General features: G+C 30.1%; 1 protein-coding gene and 1 long non-coding RNA gene across 4 annotated transcripts; one reads left to right on the top strand and one right to left on the bottom strand.

Moving 5' to 3' along the window:
* The first annotated feature begins 665 nt into the window (after positions 1-665).
* LOC111301517 (uncharacterized) lies at positions 666-4,847 on the top strand. Of its 3 annotated transcripts, XR_016338418.1 has the most exons (6): positions 670-1,024; positions 1,142-1,364; positions 1,476-1,612; positions 1,895-1,935; positions 2,204-2,404; positions 4,307-4,847. It is a non-coding gene; the product is annotated as an uncharacterized LOC111301517 (long non-coding RNA). The 3 variants fall into 3 exon arrangements; XR_016338424.1 differs by lacking the exon at positions 4,307-4,847 and having other exon boundaries at positions 666-1,024; positions 1,473-1,612; positions 2,204-2,450; XR_016338407.1 differs by lacking the exon at positions 4,307-4,847 and having other exon boundaries at positions 675-1,024; positions 2,204-2,450.
* Positions 4,848-5,209: 362 nt separating this feature from the next.
* On the bottom strand, positions 5,210-7,044 carry LOC111301524 (uncharacterized). Its single transcript, XM_022897271.2, has 2 exons — positions 6,228-7,044; positions 5,210-6,081 (listed from the first exon to the last, which is right to left on the bottom strand). Exons 1-2 carry the CDS (start codon positions 6,369-6,371, stop codon positions 5,635-5,637), a joined length of 591 nt encoding a protein of 196 aa, XP_022753006.1. The 5' UTR covers positions 6,372-7,044; the 3' UTR covers positions 5,210-5,634.
* Positions 7,045-15,307: the final 8,263 nt, after the last annotated feature.

Genomic DNA, 15,307 nt, shown 5'->3' on the forward strand with positions numbered 1-15,307 from the left:
ATTATTGAAGGTATTTTTAACCAAAAAAATCTTAAATAATCCCTTCAAATTTTTAATTGAAAGAGATTATTCAAAGCATTTTTGGTCGAAAACGCTTTGAATAATCTCATTTAATTTTTTGTTAAGGATTATTCAAGATATTTTTTGTTAAAAAATGGGAGAGAATTATTGAAGGCGTATTTAGCAGAAAATGTATTGAATAGTCCCTTCTAAAAAAATGGAAGGGATTAGTCTAGACGTTTTTGATCATAAATACCTTGAATAACTTCATTCAATTTTTTGTAAGAATTATTTAAGATGTTTTTTAGCAAAAAATGTATTGAATAATCTCTTTTCAATTAAAAATTGGTTTATTTAAGTTACCATAACATCTATCAACGAGATTATAGTAATTATTCAGGATTTAATATATATGAATTCTTCCAATTAAATGAGTGAATTTAAATACGAGATGTACTGAAAATGAAAAAAAACCTCTAATATTGCATTTTTTTTAGGGATCACATTTTTTTAAAAAATTTATGATTTTGTGAACCAAACGTTTCTTAAAAGTAATTTTGATCAAAAGCTTCTCTCCAAAAGCTTCATATGCTTCTTACAATTTCTTCTTTTCTTTTCAAAATTTGCTTTTATTCTCACAATGTTTTTAAACTTGATTAATTCACCCCATAACCTAACAAACCTGTTGTCATCGGCATTGATGCTGGCTATTACTGGTAGTCGTTGTTTTCTTCTTTCTGTTCTCTTTTTCTTCTCCTCCTTACCTACTCTCTAAAATACCAAACAGCATAAGAAAAAAATTCTAGAAATTGGCCGATTGTTATACAGCCTGGATAAAGTTATCCCCTAACAAGCTTGGAACAGACAGATATGCAATGTAAAAAAGAAAAATTAAAGGGTAATTTTAGAAACAAAACTTCTCCAAAAGTTTGGAAAGAGAAGCTTCTCTAAAAATCCAAAGTCTTATCTTGTTTCATAAATTTCTCCAAAAGCTTGAAGGGAGAAGCTTCTCCAAAAATCCAAGGTTCTATCTTTGTTTTCTAACAATTAATTTTTTTTCTTTAGCATTTTTAATTTGCATGCATGTCAAAATTTTTTCTTTCTCTTTATATTTGAATCTAAGGCTGATTTTTTTCTTTAGCTATCTAAGTTAGTGTCGTCATCAAGCAATGGAGCTGCCGTTTTTGAACCTCTTAACAAAGCTCTAGGCCCGCCTAAGGAATCTGGGTCAGACTTATTGGTAATGGAACTCTGGTCTGATCTGTGGGTATCTGATGCGGCTAAGGCATCTGATGTGTCTGTCCCTGATAAATATGCTGATGCTGATGTGGATAATGCTACTTTGGTGTCTTCGCAAGACTTATGTGCGATGCTCGATTGATTTCTTCTTTATGTTTTTAGGGTTCTAATTTTTTGCAGGGTTGGTTTGTGTTTTTTATGGGGTTCTGATGTGGGGATTTGTTTTGGTTAAGTAGGTGAAGCTGCTATGGATACGGAGAAAGGGAAGGCGATTGGTGCAGGGTTTATTGGTCGGGTTAAGAATAAACCAATTAAACCAGCAAAATCAGGTTCTAAAGTGCCATAGGGAAAGCTTCTTTACTAGCACTCTTAGGTATGTTTTCTGAACTTGTAAGTTATCCCTTGCATTATTACTTTGTCTAAAAGCATGATTACTTTTACAGTAAAAGTTTGTGCATCGAGAAAGTTTGTTTGTTTGTTAGGGTTTGCAATTTAGCGTGCATTGCTTTGTGATGATTATGTTGTTACTAAGGTTTCTTATGGTATGATAGTGTAGAAAGCCGTGGAATTGCTAATCTTTTGTACCATTTTGACTAGCACATGAATTGCTAATTTAATTTTGTTTTTTCTCTTTCTCTTTTATGGTTAAATGGAGGTGGAGATTATAGAGACTGCTGATTCTGTTATACAAGAAAGGTAACCCATCGAAAAAGTTTATTTCTTTTTTTTGGGTCTTGAAGGGGAGTCTTTTCGAATGGGAGATTTGATTTTGGCAAATAGCATATTAAAATAAGTTTTTTGTTTGGATTTTTTTTGTCATGCATAGTGTTTTTTTTTTTTGGCTATAGATCACTTAAGAAGCCAAAAGTTGTTGAGGTTGTCTCTTATCATCCCATAATTCTTTGGTTGCTGCTGATGACTAATATTTTAGGAGAAAAAGTCTAAAATTCCTTGGAACTTACAGGATCAAGCCCCTGTTATTACTTCTGTCCAAGGGAATGAGAAGCCAAGCATATTTGTTCCAGCATATTATCCAAATTCAAGACTGTCGTTCTACGTTGATGTTCCTGCAATTGCTATTGCTTGTAAGCTGCCAGAGGTTACTCTTTTAATTGAAGACGTCAATGAAAATGTTAATCCAAGCAATCATTACCCTGTTCATGAGGTAACCATAAATTAATAGATTTAATGAATCCAAGTATAGTCTTTCATCTTTTTCTTAATCAACAATAAACCTCATAGGCTTAAACTGTATGTCATGATTGTTTACAACGACGTCGTTCCTAGTTTAATTAATAGCCAAATACAATACCAAAGCAAAATTTATTGGGCAATATTCAATAGTATATGATTTCTGTTCTACTTAAATATTTTTTTAAGCTAAAATCTTAGAACAAAACTAAGTTTAGGAGGTCCATAAAGAGAGAGTGTCATAGACAAGTTTAGAGGATGCATCTGTACCAAGGTTACAGATTTTGTACGAATATCGAGAATTTCCATCAGTATATACTCCCTTCATTTTAAATTTTTTAAATGGTATTAATTTTTATAGAATTAAAAAATCTTTAGTTTTAATCTATTTAATTTTAAGTTTTAAATTTTTATAAAATTAAAATTTTATAATTTTTAATTTAAAGAATAAAAAAATAACAATTTTAAATGTTAAAAATTATAATTTTGAGATATTTAAAAAATAATAAAAAATAGACAGAAAATATCATTTTAAAATAAATTTGGTATACTTTGATTATATTTTCGTATCGTTTTTTATTCCGGATTGAACAGTATAATATTGGAAATTTCGACTTGTTTGGGACCGTTTCAGCGAAAATTGCTGATATGCAAAATAACGAGTATTTTTTTTTTTTTTTATATTTAACTTTAATACCCAAATACCACAACATTTAGCAAATGAAAAAAAAAATGAAGAAAGAAGTTACCGCATCTCGCAATGGGGGCAGCGGCGTCATCGGAAACCAAAGGAGGAGACTGGAGAGGGGAGAAATGGATTGAATTTTGAAGGAGAATGAATGGCTGTAATATCTGCTGTGTAATGATGGTGGTTGTGTTTAAATACTTTTGTTTTGCTTTGATTAACAACTCTCCTTAATTGTAAAACTTGGTTCCTCTCTTTTAGCAATGGCGGTTGGTTGCTTTGTGTGAAAGGAAAAAGAAGATGACGAGAATTAGAAAAGCATTTAAAATAGTATAGAGTTAGGTTTTATAATTATAAATTTTAAAATATATAAATATTTTTTTTCAATATATATTTAAATCTAAAAATATATAAATATATTTTTTTCTTAATATTTTTATATGATTTTTGTTTGATGTAATTTGGTATTTATATGTTATTTATTAAATATATATTTAATTGGTATTTAGAAAAGTATTTGGATTGTTAAATAATGTAAATCTTAATTGTTTATTTTATTGTTATTGATATTTTATATAGGTCTAGATATATTTATAAATATTTATATACAACATAAATATATTTATAAATATATATTTCAATAATTTTGGTCATGTCTTTACTTCTTAAATCTAATACTGAAGACATTTCATTGGATAATACACATGCGAAAATAATTTTTTTTAAAAATATTTTACTTCTTAAATAGAAGTAATAAAAAATAATCATTTCTTTATTTCTTAAATAGAATATGCTGACATGTGATTTTCAAAGTGGAAAAACCAAGAAGCAAAACCTATGTTTGAAAATACAATACCATATGCAATTATTCTTCACTCTTCAATAATCCCTCAATCCAATGGCGATTAAAAATTGATTTTTTATTTTAGCCTTTTAAGTGAGTAATTGCACAAATTTAAACATGCACTGTTGTGGGAAAATGTTCTCAAACTTCAGTTTCTTAACATTTTTTTTTTAAGTTCTTGTTCAAATTAATGTAGATGAAGTTTCCAGATATATCAATTTTCTAGCTAATATTTGTTTAAGTTTTGCAGTACAATCACTTAATTTTTTATGATTTGTTTTAGTTTTTGGTTTAATGGTTTTATATTTAATGTAAGTTTCTCTGACTACATTGATATTTTCCAACAGCGGACAGTTTGAGGGTTGAAGGTTAGTTGGAGCTTCTCGACTCTGAAAGCTTAGGTGTTGGTCTTCCATCACCTCTATGGTCATCGGACCACATTGCCCTGATGGCAAGTTTCAGACACAAACCATTTTCCGCCGCTGAATCATCTCCCTCAGGAAATCTGATAGCAACAAGAGATACGGTAGCAATTACATCTGCATAGAAAATATATGAAGAAATACCATCAGGAAATTTTGTACACAGTTATAGAGTCAATCTCAAACCACAGTATCAGGCAATGATGTTTGCAAGCACACCCTTTTCAGATACTTTCTGGTAGTCTTGCTACCTAATTTCATAACCCTGTTAACTAATGCTGATGACAACATTTGAACTTCTTCTCCTTATCTCTGCTCTGCAGTATGTGTCAGGATTCTACACTTGTCTCATTTTATACTAGGCCAATCTCTGCTGATAGCATTACAACATATCGTTAGATGCAGCTGAATTTTGCCAGTTCCTGATATTGTAGATGGTATTTATATCTAGAAGATTTATAAGGGTTTCTATGCAACTGTAAAACTGTCAAGTTAGGGAACAAATTAAAAGTTAAATTTTTGTCTAGCTTGATTATCTTGACTTAAAATTCAAATCTACAACATCCACTACAAGTATTCGTTCTCAAAATGAAGCCAATAAATGCAGAACAGTATCATGTTATATTAACTGCACTAATTTCGGATTAATCTTCACAAACCCATTCAGCCTGGCTTTTGTTCGGTCATCTAGATCATGATCAGAGACTGTTTGATGGTGTAACAGGAAAAGCAATTGAGTAAACAAGGTGCTGATTATGGAGTGAGTTGGCTTAAGAAAACAGGTACATTGAAATTGAGGTTTCGGGCTGCATTTTAGCTTCATTTTGACACAGGCAAAGCATCAGAGGCAAGAGGTTGCCTTTAAGGGATAGCTATGCATGTACAAAAGAGAGCCACTTAGATTTTTTAATTGCAAATTGAATTGCTGGAATTCAGTGAGACACCATTTTCTTACACACCATAATATCAGATTGCTTAAAGAAAATAAGAAATACAAAGCGTTACCGTATCTATACCATACAAGTCAGTGCACTATATAAGTTAGTTTCTTTCACTCTTTCTCTCTCGGTAGACATTTTTCATTTGGAGATTAACTGATTAAGAAGCATATATATATATATATATATATATATATATCAGTTAAAACCTCTGGGCAGCAGACTATTTAGCTTTTCAAGAGGAATTGAGAAATACAAATTTTAACGCACGTCGGAGTGGATGTTGTGCTAAACTTAAGAACTTGATGATCCTCACTAGCACAGGAGGCTAGGACTTTGCTTGAATAGTTTTGGAGGGACTTGGTCTGGTGGGTGCATGAATTTGCAGTTAGGGCATACAGGTGATGACTTGCATAGCATCACCAACATGTGGCACCGCATGCACGCTGTGGCTACCATCTCTTGCTGTTCTTGCTCATTATCCACCTCCACTGCCAACCAAGAAAGGTTCTGCGTTAATCCTCCTGATAAGGAGTTGATCTTCTTATCAACTGAGCCACCCCTCGTTGGGCTAACAGAGTTGTCCTTGTTGAATTTGTGATGATGATCAGTTGCATCAATTTTCCTTGCTGAATCGCATGGTAGGTTTAACTCAAGGTCTAACCTCATGTGACCAGCAGGGCTTTGGGGTTCAGGGCTTCTCCTTGGATCCTTTGAAGTTCTCGTATGGGTCCTCGTATTGTAAAAGTGTATCTGCCCTGACTGAACACAGAGGAAGCGCAAGCAATTATTATAAGTTTATAGTATTGTTTACGTAACAATAAGCATATGCTGCATCTGGGATTCTGATTAGATATTTTGGAATGCGAATATGTAGGAAGTTCATAACATATAGGATATTTATATACCTGAATGTCAAGACATCTTTGCCATTCCAAAGGTAATGGAGTCTCGAGGTGTAGCTCCAAGTCAAACTTTTCATCACCTAGTGGCTTTTCCAACTTTCTCTTGTTTGATGAATCCTCTAACTCAGGGGTTGTCGTTTTTCTCATGTCTAGGAGAGAGAGGCTTGAAGGGAAACCATATAGAATTAAATACTCTAAAACTAAACTAGCTTAATTTCCGCTGATCGCTTGATTATTTCCATCTTTTGAGAGAGAGAGAGAGAGAGAGAGAGAGAGAGAGAGAGAGAGAGAGGGTGATCAAATGGGTGATACTTTTAGGTAGAGTTATATAGGCTGAAATTTAGGGTGCAAGGACATATAGCTGCGAGGGAAGATTCTATGAGAGGGCAAGTTTTTGAAGGTAGAAATTAACCAAAAGGAAGGGCCTACCTATGCCTGACGGGCGTTCCAAGTTGGCTCTTCAATTAACTGCACAGCTCCAAGCTGCTGCTATTCAGAGCTAAGATGTGAAGTTCAACCACCCTCTCTTTGGTCAATTAATTATATACGCATTTCACCTGATCTTGATGTCTCCTAAAAGCCCTGGCAAAGCAGTTACACCTAAACTCAACCATTCTTATGTGACATTACAGGATCCTGATGTGGGTATTTTCAAGCCATATTTGACAGAAGTGATAAACTCAAAACTGGGCGAAGCCAAAAACCCAAAAGTTTTTTTAGGTACTTGAGAAAGGCGGTGAGAGGTGTGGAAGGAGAGGGTCATTAAATGAGAAGAGTCTTATGCAGTTGAAGGAGGAAGATATTGATTCTTGAATGCCAATGGATCTTTAATAGCATAATAACTCCACCTTCCACAAATGGGTCACTCAAAGAATTAACAGTTTTAAAGCTTTCAACATCCCCAACCCCCCCCCCCCCCCTTTTTTTTTTTTTTTCTATTAAACATAATCCCATATCAAATGACCTATATCAATTAATCACTCCAAGAACTGATCAAGCTTTTAAAGCTTCAACACTCCCTCAGCTATATAAAACACACACACACACACACACACAACTAATTTCCCATGAGCTCAAATTTATTGTCTTCCCCACACTTCTTTGTTTCCTTTTCTCTTTTTTAAAAGCACCATATATTCCTATCAAATATCAGCTGCACTTTATCTTCATGTTCCAAAATCCCAATTTCCTCCTGCGAACTAACTACTCTTTATCTTCTTGGACCAACAAACAAACGTTCTCTTCGATTCTCAGTACGAGATAATCATAACTTAAATATCCATAAAATCTTTCAATGATTTATATTTTAAATTCTCCTTTAATAATACAATAAAGGATAACCTCGTCTTTCCTGAATGCCGAATATTCAATTAATTATATTCAAAATAAAATTGTTGATGAATTCAAGTTTAATTATGAACTTACAATATGTACCTGTCAGTATTTCCATGCATCATGTTCATGTGTGTATATATATATATATATATATATTTTTTTTTTTTTGAACTGGCCCGTGATATGGGTAATACCTTTTCTCTTGAGAAAGGTTGAGTGTGAAGCAGAAGAAAACCCCCCAAAGAGGAAAGAAAGAAATGATAAAGTTTTCTTCGTATGAGAAAAAACGCGTAGGATGTGCTTGGGGTTACACGTCAGCTGATGTTTAAATTTCATGAAAGTCACTAAATTTATATTCAAATCTAATTTGAGTCATTAAATTTTAATTTATCCTATTTAGATCACTAAAGTTTATTAAATATATTAAAATTGATTACCTTAACAAATTTCATCCATTTTTTTGGGTTAAATTTTAGGTAGAATGAATTAGAATGAGCAATTTTAGTATATTTAATAAAATTTAAGGATTTAAATGGGACAAAGTAAAATTCAATAACCCAAATAAAAATTGGATATAAATTGAGTGACTTTTCATGAAATTTACCCAATTTCACCAACCAAATGTAAATTTGTGAGACCCTAAACTGACAATAGACAGCAGATTGGCATAAATAATTAAGGGAAAAAATTAATCTTAGCAAAGAAAAAAAAAAGAAGGGTCAAATTCCAATATTATTCAGAGAGAGAGAGAGAGAGAGAGAGAGAGGGTTCAAGGAATCAAGGTAAGTCTACCTGCCTTCATTAACTACCATCTTGAATTCACTTAAATGCAGAATTCAAGGGTTGACCATTGCAAACCACCTCGCTTTCTTCAACATCTTTCATCATCGGTTGTCACTCTCACCATCGGTTTCCCTTCCCCCCCCTCTGTTTAATGCTCTCAACCCACCTCTTTTTCCCTTCATGTACGTATTTTTTCTCTTTCTCAATGTTAATTTCAAGGTTTTAAATCACTTCCCATTTATGAGAATAACTGTCACAATCTACTATTCTCAAGCTAATAAATTACGTTTGAATCTTTTTGCACCCAAAAATGGGTTTGATCCATTGTGATTTACGCTATGTTTGAATATATATAAATAAAGAAAAAGAAAAGTAAGAAAAAAATAAGAGAGAAAAGTTTTTTAAAGAAAAAAAAGAGTGCTTGTACTCTTTGGATAATTAAAATTAATAAACAAAAAATTTTAATAACTATTATTTGGATAAATAGTAAAAAAAAAAATTTATTATAATATATTTTTTTAATTATAATCTTTTTTTTATAAAATAATATATAATAAACAAATATATTTTTATACTATTTAGCTTATATAAACAAATTTTTTAAATAAAATCGTGCATGTTTAATACAATAAGATGTATTAGGTAATTATAAATTTACTCTTAATTTTATATTTAATTCAGTCTTTTAATTTATTCTGATAATAATTTAATTTGTTTTGTTATTAAGACTTGAAAAATCATAAAATATTTATAACTTGTGATGTTATATAAAATACTCATAAAAATTTTTTTTTATAAGAAGTGTCAATTATATAATTAAATCTAATATCATAATAAAAATATAGATATAATAATATTTTTATAAATTAAAAATTTTTCAACTTTTCTTTTTTTAGTTTTTCTCTCAAATTGAGATATTAAAAAAGGAAAAATTATAAGAAAAATCAAAGATTATTGAGTTTTCACTTCTTTAGTTTCTTTTAAATTAAAAATTTATCTAAATAAATTTTTTTTTCTATTTTCATTACTTTCTTTTAATTTCTTTTCTTTTCTTTCCCTTTCCCTCAATCCAAATATAGGGTTAGTTAAAGTGGGTAGCAGTAACCAATTTTAATCAAGTCCTACAATTTAATGAAATATTAATTATGTTTTGGATTGGCAGTTGGGATCGGTTCGACCTGCCATACCTATTACTATTAGCAAAGCAGCAACTAAACACAAATTAAGTACCGCTATATCCACAATCTGTATAACTGTATAACATTCTATTAATAGATGATACAATTGTTGATAATTTTTTTTACTTATATAATTTTTCAGATATTTGGCATTATTGTTACTATAGCCCTTTAAGTATGCGTGTGATATATAAGATTATAATAAAATAAAATAAAATAATATTATTAATAAGATTAGATTAAATAATACTATCTATTTTATGTTTGATATGTGCAAATATTATAATAGAATAATTTATTTATTAATCAAAATTATCTTTTTTTAAAATTTATATAATTTAAATTATTGATATAATTTTTAAGGGTATAATAAAATATGTAAGTTTAAACCCATGAATTAAAAATAATTCTTTTCACTTTAAGAAGATTGAATTATCCTATACCAAAGAGATGATAATTTTTCTTGTAATTCTATCCTTTTTAATTAGATACAAAATCAAATATAATATATAATGATTATCATTTTATACATTAAACATGACTTAAGTTATTTGTTGAAGTTTATGTATGGTTCCAAGAAATACAAAAAAAATGATCATATTAATTAAAATCAATTATTGCTTTATATGTATAAATTTTATGTAATATGTATATATATATATATATATATATTTGTCTTTATAGAAGCAAACTTGATTATGGCTCTATTTCCACAACATATGACCAATAATACGGGTATTTCTATGTATATTTCCCCATTTTTGGCAAAGTTGGATCATAGAGTAGTTGTTGACAGGAAAATTCAATTTTCTATTTATGTTTTTTTTGGTTGAATAATAGTAATTATATTACTTGTTAGTATTGTAATGACTGTCAATAGCCTATATATGATTATTTTTATTGACACTAATAAGTAATAATTAATTGGGTGGATTTTGATTTTTATTGACCCTAAACCCATATTATAAACATTATGGGATAATGGTGGATTTTTATTTTGAGAAACAATTATAATAAACTAATTCCAAATTGAGTTGATATTTATAGACTAAATATTAACGGAGAACATCAATGAAATATTATAGGTGTCATATATAAAAATGGGATCATTGAAAAATTGAGGTGAAATTTATTTCAAATATTTCTTGATCAACTCGTGATTCCTCCAGTAATGGTATAGCCATAGCAGTTTGGCTTTCAATAAATTGCTATATATAGGAGGTAATATGAAAGTTTGGTAACCTTAATCTAATTTAAGGAAACACAATTCACCCAGTGCTTCTATAAATAAGGTTATTAATGATGATGGATGTGGCTTACTATTGTAATAATGGATGGTGATGTCGAATGAACATCCAATTTGTGTAGTTTTAACTTAAATGTAATTTTGTTTATTATTATTATTATTATTATTACTATTATTTTATTTCTTCTTTCTTTCTTATCTTTTTTGGTTTGTTTGTCAAAAGTTTTGGTGCATTAAATGCATCCACCCCTAAGTCCAATATTCCAACCATTGCCAGCTGCATTGACAATCATTGGCAGCCCTCTGACAATTGATTTAATCTTAAGCAAATTTTTAACAAACAATCTTAGATTTTAAGGGATCTTAGATTTTATTTGACTTTATAAATAGAGTATCGATCTAGTAAGACAACGGAGAATCCTAGAGAAAACTCAAAGAGAAAAAAAAAAGGGGTTTTGTCAAAACAAAAAAGAAGAGTTGTTATAAAAAAAGTTTCTATAAAAAAAAAACCCTAGATAGAAACCCAAAATTTATTTTTCTAGCTTATTAGAAAACCAAAACATCATAACCAAACACACACAAACAGCTCTCGGGAATGTGGACCGACAGCCCCAAAAGCAGAAAGCTAAGCAAAAAAAAAAAAAAAAAAGAAGGGTTTGACCAAAAACTTTGAAGGTCGAGAAGATTTAAGAGTGTTTTGAAAGAAAAAAAAAAGGTCAGATCGCGACTTAAGAGGTTAACGGTAATTTTTTAGTGGTGTAGACACTTAATTTAATTTAAACTCAGATTAATTGGATCTGATTCAAATGGATAAATTTATTTTTATTTTTATTTATTTATTTATATATATTTTTTATTATTTATCTAATAATATTTTATTTATTTATTAATTATCTATTAATATATATATTTATCTATTATTATTATTATTATTATTATTATTATTATTATTATTATTATTATTTTACTTTATCTTTTTCTTGATCAATCTTTGGCTAAAATTAGGATCAGAAAAAATTGAAATGTATTCTGTCGTGAATTTGGGGGCCAACAAAGTTGAGATTGGATTCAAAGATTGAATCCAAATCTCAAAGAAAATTGAAATTGATCAGAAACTCTTCTAATTAATTCCTATAAATAGGTTCATAAATCACACAGAACATGTGGGAAACAATACAAAGGTGAAAAAGAAGCAAAAATAGTGTTTTAAGGCAGTTTAGAGTTTTTAGGAAATTTTTTTTTGAAATTTTAGAGTTTTTTTTTTGAAAAATTTTTGAAAAATTTTTAGAATCCAGTGAAGTTTCTGACGGCATTTGAATTTTTCAATGACTTTTTTCGGCTAACTTTGAAGTTTTTGATTTTTTTTTTCAGATTTCGGTAGAACATTCAACCGAAATCTAGGTTCTTTTAGAGAGAAAGAAGTGAAAAAGAAGAGGAGAGAGAGAGGGAAGGAAGCAATATGTGAAAAAATAAAAATGGGAGCCTTTTATACCCTCAAAAAATGACATCGTTTTAGCCTTACTATTTTGAGAGGATTCGCACGTTTTGCAATCGGGTGACCCCTGGAGTCGAGCCGAGTCGAGCCGTGCACTCCCAAGTCGCTTTTTCGAGCTATTTTTCTTCCTCAAGCCGAGCCGCGTTAAAGTTTTTTTTTTCTTTCTTTGATTCATTGATTGATTGATTATTATTATTATTATTATTATTATTATTATTCCTTAATTATTATTATTATTTTATTTTAATATTCTTTTCTTTTTTTAATGATTTTCCTAAAATAAAAAATTCAAAAATATATATTTTTAGGAAAAAGTTGAAAGTATCAATTTTTCTTGAAAATAAAATTACTAAAATAAAATTTCCAAAAAAAATGTATTTTGAGAAAAAGTTGAAAGTATTAATTTTCCTTAAAATGCAATTTCTAAAATAAAATTTTCAAAAAATACATTTTGGGGAAAAGTTAGAAGTACTAATTCTCCTCAAAAATAAAAATTATTAAGAAAAACATTTTGAGGAAAAGTTAAAAGTATCAATATTCCTTAAAATAAAAACTTCAAAAAAATTTTAAGGAAAAGTTAAAAGTATCAATTTTTCTTGTACAAAAGTAATGAGTTTAAAAAAAAAAAAAGATTTGTAACAAAAATTGAATCATTATTCTTTTTTTATTTTATTTCTTTCCTTTCTTTTCTTGAATTTTTTTCTAATGTTAAATAATTCGACGATTGAGCCTCTGTAAGTGAAACAATAATTTTCTTGTATACTCTTGAGGTGAGGAAATTTTCTTAATTTTCTACCAAAAGTATTGGAGTCAATTAAGAATAATTTTCAATAATTAATTACTTGGTAAAATTTTTAAGGCTTCTTGGATAACACAAAATTAAGTTGGTACCATTTTTTAATGGGCGTTTTGAGGGTGCTATAACCTTCCTTACACGTAACCATACTCATGAACCTTGTTTTGGTTAATAGACCCGAACCTATTCTTTTATGGACCCTTAAGTTTAGGTGTTTTTTGAAAGGATAGATCCCTTAGGTGACCAATCGCACCTAAATAAAAAATATTGGTGGCGACTCCTTAAAGTCAATGTCTATCAATAGATCTTCGAATCTAAATGTTATGACAGTTTGACGACTCTACTGGGGACAACCGAGAGTTAAGGCTGCAAATAAATTTTTATTATCCAAAAGCCTAATAAAATTAAACTTTTTTTTGTATAAATTTTTTATTCATTTTATTTATTTACTTCGTTAATTCTGTCATTCATTTGCATATGCATAACATGAGTTTTATACCTGAGCTCTGTTCCTCTAGGAGAGAGTAAAGTACCTATTACTTTTGTGAGATTTTAATGCCTCCGTAGTGGCTAGCGAAATACTCCCACTCAAATTGAATCTTTTTCGCTTGTAGCCTGTAATGGGTGAGGATTGAGGTACCTTATTAGTCTGTGATGGACAATGATGTAAGGAGCAATATGAAAACATTTAGACTTTAGCCTTGAACCACATATAGTGTACACTTAAGAGGCCAACATAAGACAAAGCCCTTCCTACCCAATGATAGATATACCCTGAAACTAGGACACAAAAAAGGTGTTTATTTAATCATTTTGATTGTCTGACTTTATGCATAATTTTCATTATCGTATCTAACATGATGCATCTACATCACTTTTATTTCATCCGTGATACTAACCATATTGTTTGTTTGATTTTGTGCATCTGCATTATTTCATTCCATGCATCATTTTCATGATCTTGTTTTAACATTATCATTTGCATCATTTCATCCATGAAGATCCACATTCCATTCATGCATCAACATATCATACATAAAGCATAACATAGCATTTCTAATCATAATTATGGTGCTAAAGGTTCAAGGATAGCTCCACCAAGCAACTTCACTCACCAATACAATACAAGGGCTCGAGCCAGATAAATGGAGCAAAAAAACTCTCACCGATTTGAAAAATTAAAAAAGGCACAGGAAAAGCTGAAAAATGAGTTGAGTAAGATTCTCGATGCTCTCAACAAGTTAAACAAAGGAAAAGAAATAGAAAAAGACACAAGTCAACAAGATCATCCATCACAAGAAGTGGATGACTCACTGTACCCTTCTAGTTTTAGGTCACATCAAGCTCAATCTGCACAAGGTCCACCGTCCCAGCAGTTCACATATTTTATAGGGTACACATACCTTGGAATGCCATTAGTTTCAAATCCATCACAATACCAAAGCTACATAAATATTGTCTTTACTGAAAAGACAGTAGAACTAATACCAATACCTAATTTAGATGATCTAGAGGATAAAGAAAAATTGAGGCCCAAGGAGAAAAAGATTTTAAAAGCCTCAAAAGCTAAACAAAAAATAAACCTATTAGAGAAAATGTTTCGAGTAGTGAAAATGATTGGTTTTTATGGGTCTGTCGATGCTGTTAGACTCTGTTTAATCTCGGATGTGGTTATCCCTCTGAAGTTCAAGATGCCAGAATTTGAGAAGTATAATGGTACAAAATGTTCGAAGACTTACATTACTATGTATTGTAAAAAAATAGCTGCCCATGCCAATAATGAAAAGCTCTTGATGCACATATTTCAAGATAATATCACTGGCTCTGCTGCTAAGTAGTATGTCCAGCTAGACAGAAATCGTATTCTTTCTTAGAGTGATATGACCCGTGACTTCATCAGTCAATACCGGTATATCATATGACCTAGCTCTTGATCATTTTTTTTTGTAAAATATAGAAAAAAATGACTGAATCATTTAAAAAGTATGCCCAGAGGTGGTAGGATATGGCTACTCAAGTACAACCTTCTTCGACTGAAAAAAAGACCACTATATTATTTGTCAGCACTTTAAAATCTCTCTATTATGAAAAGATGATAGGAAATGCTATAAAACACTTCACCGACATGGTGATCTTAGGTAAAATCATTGAGAATGTCATTAAAAATGGAAACTTGAAAAGAGGAAAAACCAAAAGGCACCCGAAAAAAAAGAGACTGAAGCTCAAGCTGTAGGTTTTGACAGACAGTTC

Source organism: Durio zibethinus, chromosome 3 (genome assembly GCF_047325235.1).
Source record: "Durio zibethinus cultivar Kanyao isolate XHJ-2024 chromosome 3, ASM4732523v1, whole genome shotgun sequence".
Lineage (NCBI taxonomy): Eukaryota > Viridiplantae > Streptophyta > Magnoliopsida > Malvales > Malvaceae > Durio > Durio zibethinus.

What these genes read in the sequence shown, in the direction of transcription:
- LOC111301524 (XM_022897271.2), bottom strand. Translation starts at nt 6,371, where the DNA reads ATGAGAAAAACGACAACCCCTGAGTTAGAGGATTCATCAAACAAGAGA. An exon ending in AAAGATGTCTTGACATTCAG is followed by an intron (nt 6,082 to 6,227) that starts GTATATAAATAT and finishes CTCTGTGTTCAG; the next exon opens with TCAGGGCAGATACACTTTTA.